Genomic DNA, 13,032 nt, shown 5'->3' with positions numbered 1-13,032 from the left:
GTGAATTAGGTATTCGTCCAACAACAAAAAACCAAATAAAATATTTTTATTGATATGGGTTTTGTTTTTTAAATAGAGAAAAAGGAAAAAAGAAAAAAAAAAGGTAACTTTGGGAGGGAGTCAAAATATTTAAAAGGCAAAATCTAGTCTAGACAAAATAAAATTATCAATGTCTAAACCTCTAAGCACTAGACACCACAACGAGTGGTGCATCCCATGCTTGAATTGTGGTGAAATTAATATTAGAGTTAGTGACAAAAAGTGATTTGGACGTAGACAGGCACAAAATCATAGATATTGGATTCTAACTGAACCAATTGTAGAATGTCTCATGGACTAGAGATTGAGGAAATTGGATATGAAATTAAATATTCATTAAATGCTTATCATCTTATGTCATGTGTTTATAATGCCATTTGCACGTTTGGTTTTGCTGACAAATGCATCCATTCATTAATTAGCTGTTTATAACCAAAGTTATGAATGCTATGATAAATATCCCATAAAGGTCCAACCACTATTTCCAACAAGAAAAGCACTTCTGTAAATTATAAATATTAAACATTCAGAAAAAGAAGTGAATTGATTTCACACAACTGGGACGACTTTGGATAGTCCCGTTTGACTCCAGTTAAAAACAGTTTTAGAGTCCAAATTCACAGAAAAATTTCGGTACACCCGTCCTACCATGGGACGTACTCACATGCTGGCCAACCTAAATAAAAAATTAAAAAAGAAAAATAAAAAAAGACTATCCTAAGTTTGAAGCTGAAAAGAGACCATAAAAAAGAGCCCAAACGTGTACCGTATGTAGTTCACACCAAAAGATACATATTCCAATCAAGCTCCCAAAAAAAGCATTAATTTTATAATTATGACTTGATTCAATGGAACTAGTAACTTTTATTTTTTGTTTTAAGACATAATATAATCTTTAAATAATCAACCCCTTAATACGATACGCAATCAACAACTACTACCCAAAAGTTGAATAACTGTTGCTTATAAAATACAAATCATCTTGGAACTTTAGGGGTGTGGTCTGATTTATGAGTGATATCAAAGTCTACATGAACAAATGCTCTCTCAACTCCAGCAAAACTCTCAAGCTTATCTTGAAGTGTTTCTCCAATATTATGTGCTTGAGTAAGAGACATTTCCCCTGGTAAAATTATTTCAACCTCCACAAAATAGTTAGAACCAAATGTGTATGCCCTCACTGTCTTAATGTGCTTTATTTCTTCATGGTGATTCCAAATCAGGTAAGTTAACTTGGCTAAATACTCCGGCGGCGCTGTCCGGCCAATCAACGACCATACGTTCTCCATAACCGTGTTCGCCCAATTACCGATGGTATACACAGCTATCTACAAAGAACATACATTATCCTGGTCAAATTAAAGTATATCATACTAGTACTCTGTTATATAGATATAGAACTAACGTTAATTTTGTGACAAATTAGTAATTTTTTATTGAACTTACTAGAATAGCTCCAACAGGATCAATCCACCAGTAGAATTTGATGGCTAGAACAGCAGCAGCAAGGCCAATTGAATTGGTAACGACATCAAAGAAATGATCTTGAGCATAAGCTTGAATAATTTCATTCTTGAATCTTTTACAGTAGACCATGAGCACAAATTTCACTGCTGTGACTGAAACCATAATCCCTATCATCCATTTCTCTTTCACTGGGTCCCTGTCAGGTTGAGCCTGCACCAAGATATATATATATATATATATATATACATATATGTATATAATTACTGTTAGATTTAACATATACATGGATTTTCAACAAAACTTAATATTATTGATCACCAAAAGTGGAAGCCAATTAAATTGTTATCAGCAATCTGGGATTTTTTTTTTTTTTGCTAAAATAGTTTTGAAGATACAACCTAAGATTTAGCTTTATTACTTATTAGCAAAGGCTATCCATATTGCAAAGCTGGATTAATCTGTCAGAACAAACTTTCAGGTTGTAACTAGATTTTGTGTGTTAATTATATGTAAATTTGCCTGAGCTTAATTAAGTACCTTAACGACAAGTTCACGACCCGATTCAAATAATATCTGTAATCCAAGAGTTGCCATTACTGATGCAAAAACAATAATTCCCTGCATAAGTTGTGCACCTATTTGAGAATCAATATATGCAACACATAGTATATATGTATCTGTATTTATCATTAAAAAAAAAAAGAAAAAGAAGAAGAATTATTGGAAGGAGATTATACCACAGGCTGCATCCTATTCTTGCCAATGGGGTACTGATATAGATTTGGTTTCCTCATGGCATGAGCAGTAAACCAAAGGATGAATCCTGATAAGAGGTCTAAGAGAGAATCCAAGGTTGAAGCTATCACAGCCAATGATCTACTTGCCACAGATGCATACACTTTAGCCACGAACAGCACCATATTTGCTATGTTTGATGCATATATTGCCACCCTCTCACTCTTTGCTAGTTGCTTCATTTCATCCTGAGATAGCAAAGCACGAATATATATATATATATATATATATATATTAAAAATATAAAATTAAATGTAAAATATGATTAAGATCAAATTTAACTTTAATAAACCTCTGTTAAAGTTCCAGGCAGAATGCCCAATTCAGAAAAAGAATCCACTTCATTGTATCCTTTCATAAGCCTATCCTGCTTCTTGTAATACTCTACAATTTTCCTCTGCCTGCCTGACAAATATTTTCAGTGGCAATTTAAGTCTATTAACAATAGTACCAACAAATATTAATTTACATCAACAGAATAATAACATATACATACATAACAAGCACCTAATAAAAACTATATTAAAGAAGAAAGTAACTTACTTAATGACTTGATGAGATACAGAAAGCCAAAATGAGAATTCATGTGTATTTCCGGCACCTTGAAGTCTTCGATATTGAGCCGCCATGAGGGCTGGTCACATGGTATTGGAGACTTCTTCCCCGGCGGAGGAGGAGACAAGAGTTCTGTCCGGTAATCTGATGAATCTGTTCGAAGATCTGTCACCATTTTCTTTGCAACAAGAGAGTTAGCTAGCAGCCTGTTTTGGTCCCAACACTTGCAAATAAAATGTTCCAATGGTCTCATTGCATATATAAGCAAAATTGGGAAAATAAACAATAATATAAGGAATACCAAACACCATTAAAAGAAGAAGAAGCATGGATGATGCCTGGTTTTCATGCGTATTTTGAAGGCAAACAAATAATTATTAAAAAAAATAAAAAATAGGAGTTGTTCAAAAATCTGTGTCAGAATTTTAAAAGCAGCATCTAATTAAAAGCTGACTTTGGTTTTTGAAAATGTGAAAAGAATCTCTCTATCTATTCTCGCATGCAGGTGATATCTAAACCTTTTTTTTACTCCCCCACCCCTTTTTTTGTGTAAAAGCAGGTGATATCTACAAGTTCTAAAGGAAAGTAAGCCTATAGTATAAAGACATGCTCCACTTATCTTGCGAAATTTTGCAAACAGAAATTTTAATTCTTAAACTAATAGTTTTAGATGTCTATATTAAATAATTTTAGTAATTTAATATCTACTATAGTTCCTCCAGTAAACTCGGTGGAACATTCTCATTTAATAATTAACAGTATTCTAAATGAAAGATACTGATTTTATTTTTAATACAAAATTTTTCATAGAGTTATGTATAAAAAATATGCAAATACACACTATCAATATATTATAAATTTGTCCTTGGAAGGACAACCCATTAAAACTCTACCCCCAATGTTTTAAGAAAAAGAAAAAACAGACCTATACATATATATATTATGGATTTAGCGCATTATTAATGGTTTAAGAGAATAATTGACCAACAAGTAAGTTAATTGATTAGACGAGGCCCAAGAAAAGCTATTTCCTTTGAGTATGGGCCCATATAATCTCATACAAGAGCCCATGAGGCCTTCTGAATTTCAACTCTCAATCTTTGTTTTTTTTTTTTTTTTTTTTTTGGTATTTTGTTTTCTGTTTTTGTTGTTTTGTAAATGGGAGTTCGGTAAGTGTGATATATGTATATTTTATAATTATTAATTCTTAGTTAATCTTTGTAGTGTGAGTTTTTGAATTTATAAGTTTCCAATTCCAGACACCTCCAATTACAAGGTGAAATGTTTAAGATGCTGAGAAGAAGGGCATTTTGGGAAGTTGAATGAGCACCATTTGTGTTAGTGTTGGTGTTGCTGCCGCATGGTAGTCTCCAAAGTAAACAAAGGAAAGAGGAAATAATAAAATAAAATAATAATTAAAAGGAAAAAAAGAAAACATCAACACATGCACAAATTACAAAGCCAGCCCAACCCGATAGAGATAGATACAGAGAGTGAGAGAAGAGAGAGAGAGAGAGCCAGCGAGAGATTTAGAGAAAACCAAGCTGAGCAAACCCTAGCTTTCTTCTCTCTCCCGCTCTGCAATCTGTATCGCCCAGCAACAGAAAACGAAATAGAAAAAAATAAATAAAAGAAAATACACCTCCACTATCTCCAACATGGTGAGCACCTTTTCTTGTCCCTCTTTGATTTTCAATTTCATTTCTTCAAAATTCTCCGACTTTGTAGTTCTTCAATTGTTTTTTTTTTTTCCCCAATTTCTTACTGTTTCTTTAATCTGAAATTTTCATAATCCGTGTTATACTCTTGGTTTTGAGCTATTTTAGTAAATTTTGACCAATTTTTTTTTCCCCCTAATCTTTATAACAAAGTTATTATTTTTGGAGGATATATATATGTATATATGTGTGTGTGTGTGTGCGTGTGTGTGTTCAATTGCTGGCGTTATTTGTTGGTGGTATTTCTTGTGTGTTGATCACTGTGTTGTGTAGTCAAGAAAAATGAAAAATTAGATAGGAATGGGAGTGAAGTTATTATTATTATTAATTTTTTTTTGTTATTTTATAATTTTGAACAAGTCCCTCTGGTAAGGTGAAGCTAGTTTTATTATTACTCTTTTAAAGTAAGTAAACCATTGGGGAAGTATCTGTCCCAGATATTTTATTTGCCCTATAAGAAGCAGTTTTTAATATCAAGATGAAAGGAAGTTTGCTTTTTTATTTTTGTTTTTTTGTTTTATCTTTTTCTATGTTCATTTTATATGCGTCTGCAAGAACTGTGAAGAGTGAACCACACAGGAGCTTGAACTGCTAGTGTGATTGTGTGTTTTCATATATAATATGCATGTTTTTCCTTTAAGTAAATTTATGCTCTGTGCTACTTTCAATATTTTAGTGTCAATTGTCTGTAATTTGTTTGTCCCTTCTTTTTGACAGCACAAGTTAGGTCGGAGTCACCGTGATAAAGTCCAGCAGTTTATGACAATAACTGGAGCAAGGTAACCTGATAATCATATTTGACCTTTCTGTATTCTCAGTTTCGAGTTCGGAGCCATCTTTTGGGTTTTGGTAACTTGAACAGGTGTTGGATAAACTTCTGGAACTTCATATGTGTTTTTGTTTAATGAGAAGAATGCAAGGTGCCCTCGAAGAAAGGAAAAGAAAATGACTTTATTACAAAGAGTCTGGGAATCAGAACTAGTGTGATAAAAAGGAGCATTGAGATGGCATTTTTGGGGTGCTTCTTTTATTCAGTAGTGATAAAAGCACGAAACAGCATGTATGATCTAGATATATAGTTTAAACGGCTACTAGGAGATTTTTACCTATGGTTGGCTCAGGTGACACATCCTTTACGTTGTAATATAAGTGAGGAGGAGTTAAGTTAAATGCTATAATCAGATGTATATATTCTGTTTTCCATGATCCTAAGACATCCTTGTACAATTTTTTGGGTTCATTAAAGTGGGCTTGTTTTTTCCCTATGCAAACTGTGATAAGGAACGGGTTTCTAAGCATATTGTACATTTAAGGCTAACCAAGTAGACTTTTTAAAATGAAGGACTTCATTATGTACAACTTGCGTAAAGAAGTTGGGTGAAGATGAATTATTATGTTCAGTTTTTTGAAGTAGACATATTTAAAATGATGACCTAGTTTTCCATGTTAACAATAGGGGTTTAATTCCAGTGTGTTATTGTGTTTTGATTGGTCTGAATTGCACTATGGCTTAGTGCTCAGCATTACACTTTGTTTTTTTGGAACGCATAAGTTGTAATACATGTAGAGTTGCTGGACTTAATAAACCGTGTTCAGCTTTCTTGCCACTTAGTTATTGATTTACTTTATTTTGCTAGCCCTTCTCAGGAAAAAATAATTATATTTTTATTTTTTATCTTTTAATTTTTTTGCAGTGAAAAAATAGCCCTCCAGGCTTTAAAAGCCAGTGACTGGCATCTTGAAGGAGCATTTGATGTATTCTACAGCCAGCCACAGATTAAAACGTTTACCGATTCTAGACATTTAGAGGAGCTTTACAACCGATATAAAGGCAAAGTTTAAATTTCCTCTTATTGTTTCTTACTGCTTAGACATTGTTGCACATCTTTTTCTTGCACCTGTCTTCGAAACTTCAATGACTGAAATGGAAATCAAATTTATGAGTGTGGTCTTATTGTTTATCAAAATTATCATCTCCGGTTTAACTTTAGTCTTGTTAATGTATTGACTTTTGTCAAAATGAATATGGTACAATTTCTTTGCTCAAACTTTTTCTGTAAGGAGACTAACATGACTGTGTTCATTTTCTGCCTTTGTGCTATTGATTTGTCTATCATGTGTTGTATTGATTCATAGTCTGTATTTGTTCTTTTTGCTATGTGTAAGTGGAAGGATAATGATCTTGATATTTTAGTTTGTCATACTTTTGTTTAAGAGCTCTTCTTTCTTATATAATTCATTCTATGAGATGGTTATTTAATGGTTTAGTTTTGCACCGGCACTGGTGAATATGAACCTTGTCTCTTGAATGTTGCTCAAGGGCTTGTGAGTAAGAATTGGAAAAAAGCAGTGAGACAACCTTCATTTCCTTTTAGTATGGATTATGTATGTTTGTGGGTATACTGGATTTTAGTCACAGGATGCTGGATTTTAGTCATACTGTGAAACTGTTAATAATGCATGAACTCATTATGAAAAGTAACTAAATTGACAAGGGGTATTTGATATTGCTGAATGTTGAATACACAGCTTCTCAAATTTTACTTTTCTGGGTGTAAATCTTTATATCTTGCAGATTTTCTGTTTAATAAAACAATTAAGTGTAATAATTTATTGCAGATCCATATGTTGATATGATTCTAGCCGATGGCATCACTCTCCTTTGCACTGACCTTCAGGTGACTTTTTGATTGTCTGAAATTCTTCGTGGACATTAACTGTTTCAAATATTGTATGTACTTTGATTGTATTGCTTATTTTTGTGCTTTAAACTATTTGTATATCTATATTTATCTTCACACACATGTGCTCACATGCACAAGGTGATTTTGCGGTTTTGAATGACATTTTGCTCTCTTTTTGGCAGGTGGATCCTCAAGATATAGTCATGGTATGTATTATGTGGAATTCATCAACCTTTGAACCATGCATATTTTAAAAGCTTTGTTTTTAAAAAATTCCTTGAGTAATTATTCTTAATGCTATATGTTCAAATTCTGTAAAAACAATGTTCTGTTGAGGACATTTTGGTAAAAAATTCAACATTGTTTCTGGAAACTCTTTGGTAAGTCTGATCAAGCTGTGGAAGTTTCTCATAATGTATCTGGTTACTATTGCCTGTTCCTTGTGATAATTTTTTTGAGCTAATACTAATCGTATTTTGTTCTGCCCCTTTACCCTTTTTTTTTTTTTTTTTTTTTTGAAATTATCTACGAAAACTAGAAGGATAAGATGTTAATGGATTTTGTTACTCGGAGGAAAAAAAGGAATAGTAAATGGAAACTTCATTTTATTTATATCTATAGGCGTTTACTTATTATTCTAATTTCCTTATTGGATGAAAATGCTTCCTGGTTCTTAAGACGTGAGTTGAATATTTACTGAATGAATAAAAAGTCAATGGCTATGCTCGTACTTAAGTTCCTGAAGCTATCTTGAACTTGCATTACATTCTTCAATACCTAAATGTAATTTCATTTTTAATTCATCTGGTAACATATGCAGCTAATGGTTTTTCTGGGTATTTTTGGACCATTGCTTGTAAATGCAGTTAGTTGTTTCATGGCACATGAAGGCTGCCACCATGTGTGAATTTTCCAAGCAGGAGTTCATAGGGGGATTACAAGCTCTAGGGTGGGTACATATATTTGATGTTTACTTTGTTTTCACTTATTATTAAATAACATCGTTGATGTCAATATTTTCTAATGGCAGGATAGATACTCTGGAGAAGTTCCGTGAAAGGATACCATTTATGCGCTCTGAGCTGAAAGATGAACGTATGTTGAAAAGGGAATGTTTATAATATATTTTTTTAAATAACTCTTGCTTTTCTTAACGATATCATATGTAAATGCTGTTGTGTTCTGAAATGATCTTTGGTGTTTCTGATTTACAGAAAAGTTCCGTGACATATATAACTATGCTTTTGGCTGGGCAAAAGAAAAGGTACCTTTTATCTTTTATACATAAAGATTTTGTATCTGTGGTGTACTGATGTCATGGTTTTTTATTGATATATCGTCCTTTCTTGCATAGAAGGAGACTGTGTTCTTCTTTTTACTTCAGGAATGCCTCTGCTATATTTTTTATACTTCACAGTAAAATCTGTTAGTATATTTAATTGACATTAATGATCTCAGGGTCAAAAATCTTTGGCGTTGGATACAGCAATTGGAATGTGGCAATTACTATTTGCTGAAAAGCAGTGGCCGCTAGTTGAACATTGGTGCCAATTTTTGCAGGTGGCTTATCAACTTCTATTCTTGTTTGTGCTAAGTTAAATTTGTATGAGAAGTTTATTTTGGGTCCTTTGGTAAATTGAGCTTCAAGAAAGTTAAAGGATGATTTGCAATAGGCTTAGTATATTGTCATATAGAATTGGAAGCTCGTTGGGTTATGTGAGCTTCCAATGATCCAGGTATTTATTTGGCACCTGGGTTATCGGAGCAGAGCTTATGGCTGTTTAAAGTGTAAGGTCTCTGGGATGCCTGTGCAAGGAACTTGTAGTCAATCTGACAATTTGTACTTGCTATTTCACATTCCTGATAAATGCTTGTGAATACTCAAAAGGTGGAAGGCTCGAAGCTTGATATTGTTATGTTGAGTGGTACACTACTGTTTTGGTTGATCAGAGTTGCTAATCATGTTGCATTCAAATTGTCTTCTTGTCTTGGAATTTATGTCCAGAGTAGTGCATTCATTTTTTGTATTATGATAGAAATGAAAATTCTGTGTACATTTTTCTGCGCTCTTGCCTGATAATATAATATAATAGTTTTTCCTCCGTTTCGTTGAAAGATGCTTTAATATGTTTCTGACTATTTACCATAAGTATCATTAGAGTAGTTTTTCCCATTGTTCTGGATGGATTATTATGATAATTTTTACAATATCTTATATCCTTAAAGTGCATCCACTACTAATTTCATTTTTTTTTTGGTTGTGTCTTGATTCCATTTGATTCAGGCCCGGCATAATAAAGCCATCTCTAGGGACACTTGGTCACAACTATTGGAGTTTGCAAGGGTAAGATATGGAGCATCATACTGTGTGCATATAGCCTATATGTTTTTTGTTGAAATTTCCAAGGCTCAAATACACATTGTCTATCCCTTACAAAAATAGAAAAGAAAACAACTTGCATATATGGTTGCCAGGTGGTACCTGCTTTTTCGTATTGATCAGTTGGTCTGTGTTGGAAATAATGTTTTCTCACGATTGAATAAGTGATGTTGTGAGGCATGGCTTAAACATGGAAGGAATTGCAGAAGCGCATGAAAAATTATATGCATGGTGAATACATATAGAAGATTTCTTAGACATTGATAGGAAACTCTTTTTAAATTTTATCATCCCTGTGTTTGCAGACGGTGGACCCTTTACTATCGAATTACGATGCTGAAGGTGCTTGGCCCTATCTCATTGATGAATTTGTTGAGTACTTGAGTGAGAATGGAATAGTCCAAAACGCTCAGATTTCTGATTGGAGCCAACAACGATGAACTGCTGCAATGGTGATGGTCGGAAATGTTCTTGTCATTTTTCGTTTAGTGTGATTGAGATGTGCCTGCCTTGTGATTGAACTTGGTTTGTCTACAAGAAATAAGACGACCCAAAAAAAAGAAAAATTTAAAAACAAAAGAAGAGAGTAAAGAATGATATCTCTTTCGATTCATTCTTATTTTCTATTGATAATTGTTACATATTGTTTCTCAGTCAATTGGTATTGTTGATAAGGTATATGCATTTCCTATTAAGATCAAACAATGAATGAGCAGACTGAACGCCTAATTTAAATGTTTCTTGTTTTACTTCGGTTGCGGCATGTAAATGTTGTGGACTATACAGCGAGAGCTTTATATTGCCTAAACTTTTTTAAGTTTCGTAATATCAATTATTTATTTATTAAAAAAAAAAAAAAAAAAAAAAAGGGTTCCGCAATATCAATTGTGTTATGGCTTAAACCATATATGTTAAATAATATGAGTAAAACCTTATTATATCTTGTGTCTGAAACGGCAAAATAAATTTTGAAAATTAAATTGAATAAATGACAAAACAACACAAGGGTACCAAGTTTTAAATATTGTTGGTTTACTGTATTTCAAATTTTAATTCGTCAAAGACTAAAATTATGAAAATTTTGTAAAAGTTGGTATCTAAATGAAGGTATGAATTGTTAAGAATTACGTAAAGAGAAAGGAAATTAAAAGGAGGAGGAGAATAAGAGATAAGTTTACTAAAGCCAATAATGAGAGAAAGTACAGGTACAATAATACCGAGAATCCAGGTGGGGTTTTTATTTTTTTCAATAAAAGAGAGAAGTAGTGATACAATAAAGATTGTACGAAACAAAAGAAAGGCCCATGAACATTGAAACCATAATCCAGAGACTTGTGTGCTACAATGAATGTAAAGTTATATGATATTGATATGAAATTTATAAAGCTATGGCCACTTGTAACAAAACTTTAAGTGAGTTTTCGTGCTACCAAATCTGTATAAAAATGGTAGCTGGTCTAGCATGACATCACATAAGAGACACACTAGAAAGAAAAAAGAATTTAATAGCTTTATTTACCTATAGTTATGGAGGGTATTAAGGGAAAGTCCGTTGTTCTTGTAATGTTGCTCATCCTTCTTCTAACTTCTCGTAAGGATCTATCTCCCTGGCTACAGCATTTTTATTTTTCTTATGGAAAATATCTACTAATTTCCTACAGTTATTTTTTATTTAATAATAAATTATTCATTAAAATCGCATTATATGTATTTGTTAGTTATGGACAATGTGATTTAACCAACTAATTAAACAATTAATTAATATATTGAAATTTATTGGATTGGTGGGTACGGTGGTACAGAAGAAATTATGATTCAAAGTGAAGCAAGGACTTGTGAAGTTGAGAGCCCTACATACAAAGGGCTGGGCTTTGTATCGATCGCCATAACTGCGTATTGGTATGCCAAAGTGAAGGGTATAGCTATGGCAAATGTTCCAAGGTCCTCCGTCGCTGTCTCTGCCTCAAGCCTTGTAATTAATTAATTAATCTATCTGTAACTCTCCTTAACTACTTGTACATGGCCAAGATTATCAAATGAAATAATTATAATAAATAAAAATTTCCTTTTTTTTTTTTTTTTTTTTTGGGTAAGATGTGAATGATTTTAATTCTAATTTTTTGTTTTATAAAATGTGTTGCTTCACTGGGGAGAGTACTAATGACACACGAAATTCCCATTTGAGGGTGAATATTACTTTCCCCGATATTTTGTTTAATGGGAATGGGTAAGCATTAATTATTCTATTACCAATTTAAAGAAAATGGCAAGTTGATCAAGGAACTTTCTTATTTTTGGTAATTCCCTAAACATCGAATGGAATTGAGAATCTGTATCTGTTATTCTCACCTTCACACTGAAATTGTGTCAATCCAAAAAAGCGTTTGGTTATAGCTGTTAGATGTACACATTTTAGATGTAAAATGGAATGAAGCGATTTCGCAAATAAAATACACGAGTTTAGGTTAAGAAAAATCTTCGAATTTGGATCGAATTTTATGTAGAAATGGTATGGGCCAACTCTTGGACACATGTGTTGGATATGTAAAATTTGGCTAGAAAACACCTTAAAGCATATATGTGGACGATAAGGGAAAGAAAAACTGGAGGTATAAGTTGTGTTGTGTATGAAAATTTGTATGAAATTCAAAGCGTGTGACAAAAACTACACTACAACTACTAATTTTAATGGACATCACAATTAAGACTTAAAAAGAGCTAAATTACATGGAAAAGTGGCACAAAAGAAGCCACTACACGTATCTAGTGTCAAAGCAGTATAAAATCCAAAGCATCAAGACAAAATCAAAGACAAATAAATAAAATGTTGAAAGCACCTATATTTAGACAAGAAAGGGAATTTACGAATAATGCCTAGGAATCCACGAAAGAAAATAGAAACTAATCAAAAAAGAAGGGCGAGAGCACAAGAAATTAATATGAAGTGTTTCAATATGCAGTAAATAATTACTTGGTTGCAGGATCGGACTTGTATATTTTTTGTAAATTAAGGTGTCCTATACAATTTAATTAGATGACTACAGACATAAAAATATTCAATAAATTAAATAAAAACTTCAGCCAGAGTAGACTAATTGCAGAAGAAGCAACATTTTAAAAAGCTATAAGAATTTGAAAGTAGCAAGAGCTGGTCTAAACTAAAACTATCTACAGTTCGGTCAAGTATTTATTTATTTCTCTGTTAAACGTTAGAAACACATTTTTCATGATAAATCCCTTGTACAATGAAAACGGACTTCTCGTTGGAGTTTTGGAGGTACATACACTTCCCTTGCACCCTACATATATATCCAAGTCTATCTCTTCAAATTTTTCATCAAAAAGAAAAAAAGTCTATCTCTTTAAATTTATCAAGAAATAAAGAAAAAAAAAA

At 32.5% G+C, this 13,032-nt stretch overlaps 2 protein-coding genes across 2 annotated transcripts; one reads left to right on the top strand and one right to left on the bottom strand.

Moving 5' to 3' along the window:
* Positions 1 to 733: 733 nt before the first annotated feature.
* LOC107412760 (metal tolerance protein 9) lies at positions 734 to 3,272 on the bottom strand. The gene is made up of 6 exons (XM_016020578.4): positions 2,845 to 3,272; positions 2,594 to 2,706; positions 2,244 to 2,489; positions 2,044 to 2,124; positions 1,486 to 1,716; positions 734 to 1,367 (listed from the first exon to the last, which is right to left on the bottom strand). The coding sequence occupies exons 1-6, from the start codon at positions 3,107 to 3,109 to the stop codon at positions 1,017 to 1,019; spliced, it is 1,287 nt and encodes a 428-aa protein (XP_015876064.1). The 5' UTR covers positions 3,110 to 3,272; the 3' UTR covers positions 734 to 1,016.
* A 1,002-nt stretch (positions 3,273 to 4,274) lies between these two features.
* LOC107412778 (uncharacterized) lies at positions 4,275 to 10,387 on the top strand. The gene is made up of 11 exons (XM_016020600.4): positions 4,275 to 4,517; positions 5,292 to 5,353; positions 6,269 to 6,405; positions 7,194 to 7,252; positions 7,441 to 7,464; positions 8,125 to 8,207; positions 8,289 to 8,353; positions 8,473 to 8,522; positions 8,717 to 8,818; positions 9,543 to 9,602; positions 9,944 to 10,387. Exons 1-11 carry the CDS (start codon positions 4,515 to 4,517, stop codon positions 10,076 to 10,078), a joined length of 780 nt encoding a protein of 259 aa, XP_015876086.1. The 5' UTR covers positions 4,275 to 4,514; the 3' UTR covers positions 10,079 to 10,387.
* Positions 10,388 to 13,032: the final 2,645 nt, after the last annotated feature.

This window comes from Ziziphus jujuba, chromosome 8 (assembly GCF_031755915.1).
Source record: "Ziziphus jujuba cultivar Dongzao chromosome 8, ASM3175591v1".
Taxonomy (NCBI): Eukaryota; Viridiplantae; Streptophyta; class Magnoliopsida; order Rosales; family Rhamnaceae; genus Ziziphus; species Ziziphus jujuba.
This window is presented reverse-complemented; position numbering and strand designations above follow the sequence as displayed.

What these genes read in the sequence shown, in the direction of transcription:
- LOC107412760 (XM_016020578.4), bottom strand. Translation starts at nt 3,109, where the DNA reads ATGAGACCATTGGAACATTTTATTTGCAAGTGTTGGGACCAAAACAGG. An exon ending in TGCCTGGAACTTTAACAGAG is followed by an intron (nt 2,490 to 2,593) that starts GTTTATTAAAGT and finishes TTGCTATCTCAG; the next exon opens with GATGAAATGAAGCAACTAGC. An exon ending in ATCCTGTTGGAGCTATTCTA is followed by an intron (nt 1,368 to 1,485) that starts GTAAGTTCAATA and finishes TGTTCTTTGTAG; the next exon opens with ATAGCTGTGTATACCATCGG.
- LOC107412778 (XM_016020600.4), top strand. An exon ending in GCTTTACAACCGATATAAAG is followed by an intron (nt 6,406 to 7,193) that starts GCAAAGTTTAAA and finishes AATTTATTGCAG; the next exon opens with ATCCATATGTTGATATGATT. An exon ending in GGGGGATTACAAGCTCTAGG is followed by an intron (nt 8,208 to 8,288) that starts GTGGGTACATAT and finishes TTCTAATGGCAG; the next exon opens with GATAGATACTCTGGAGAAGT.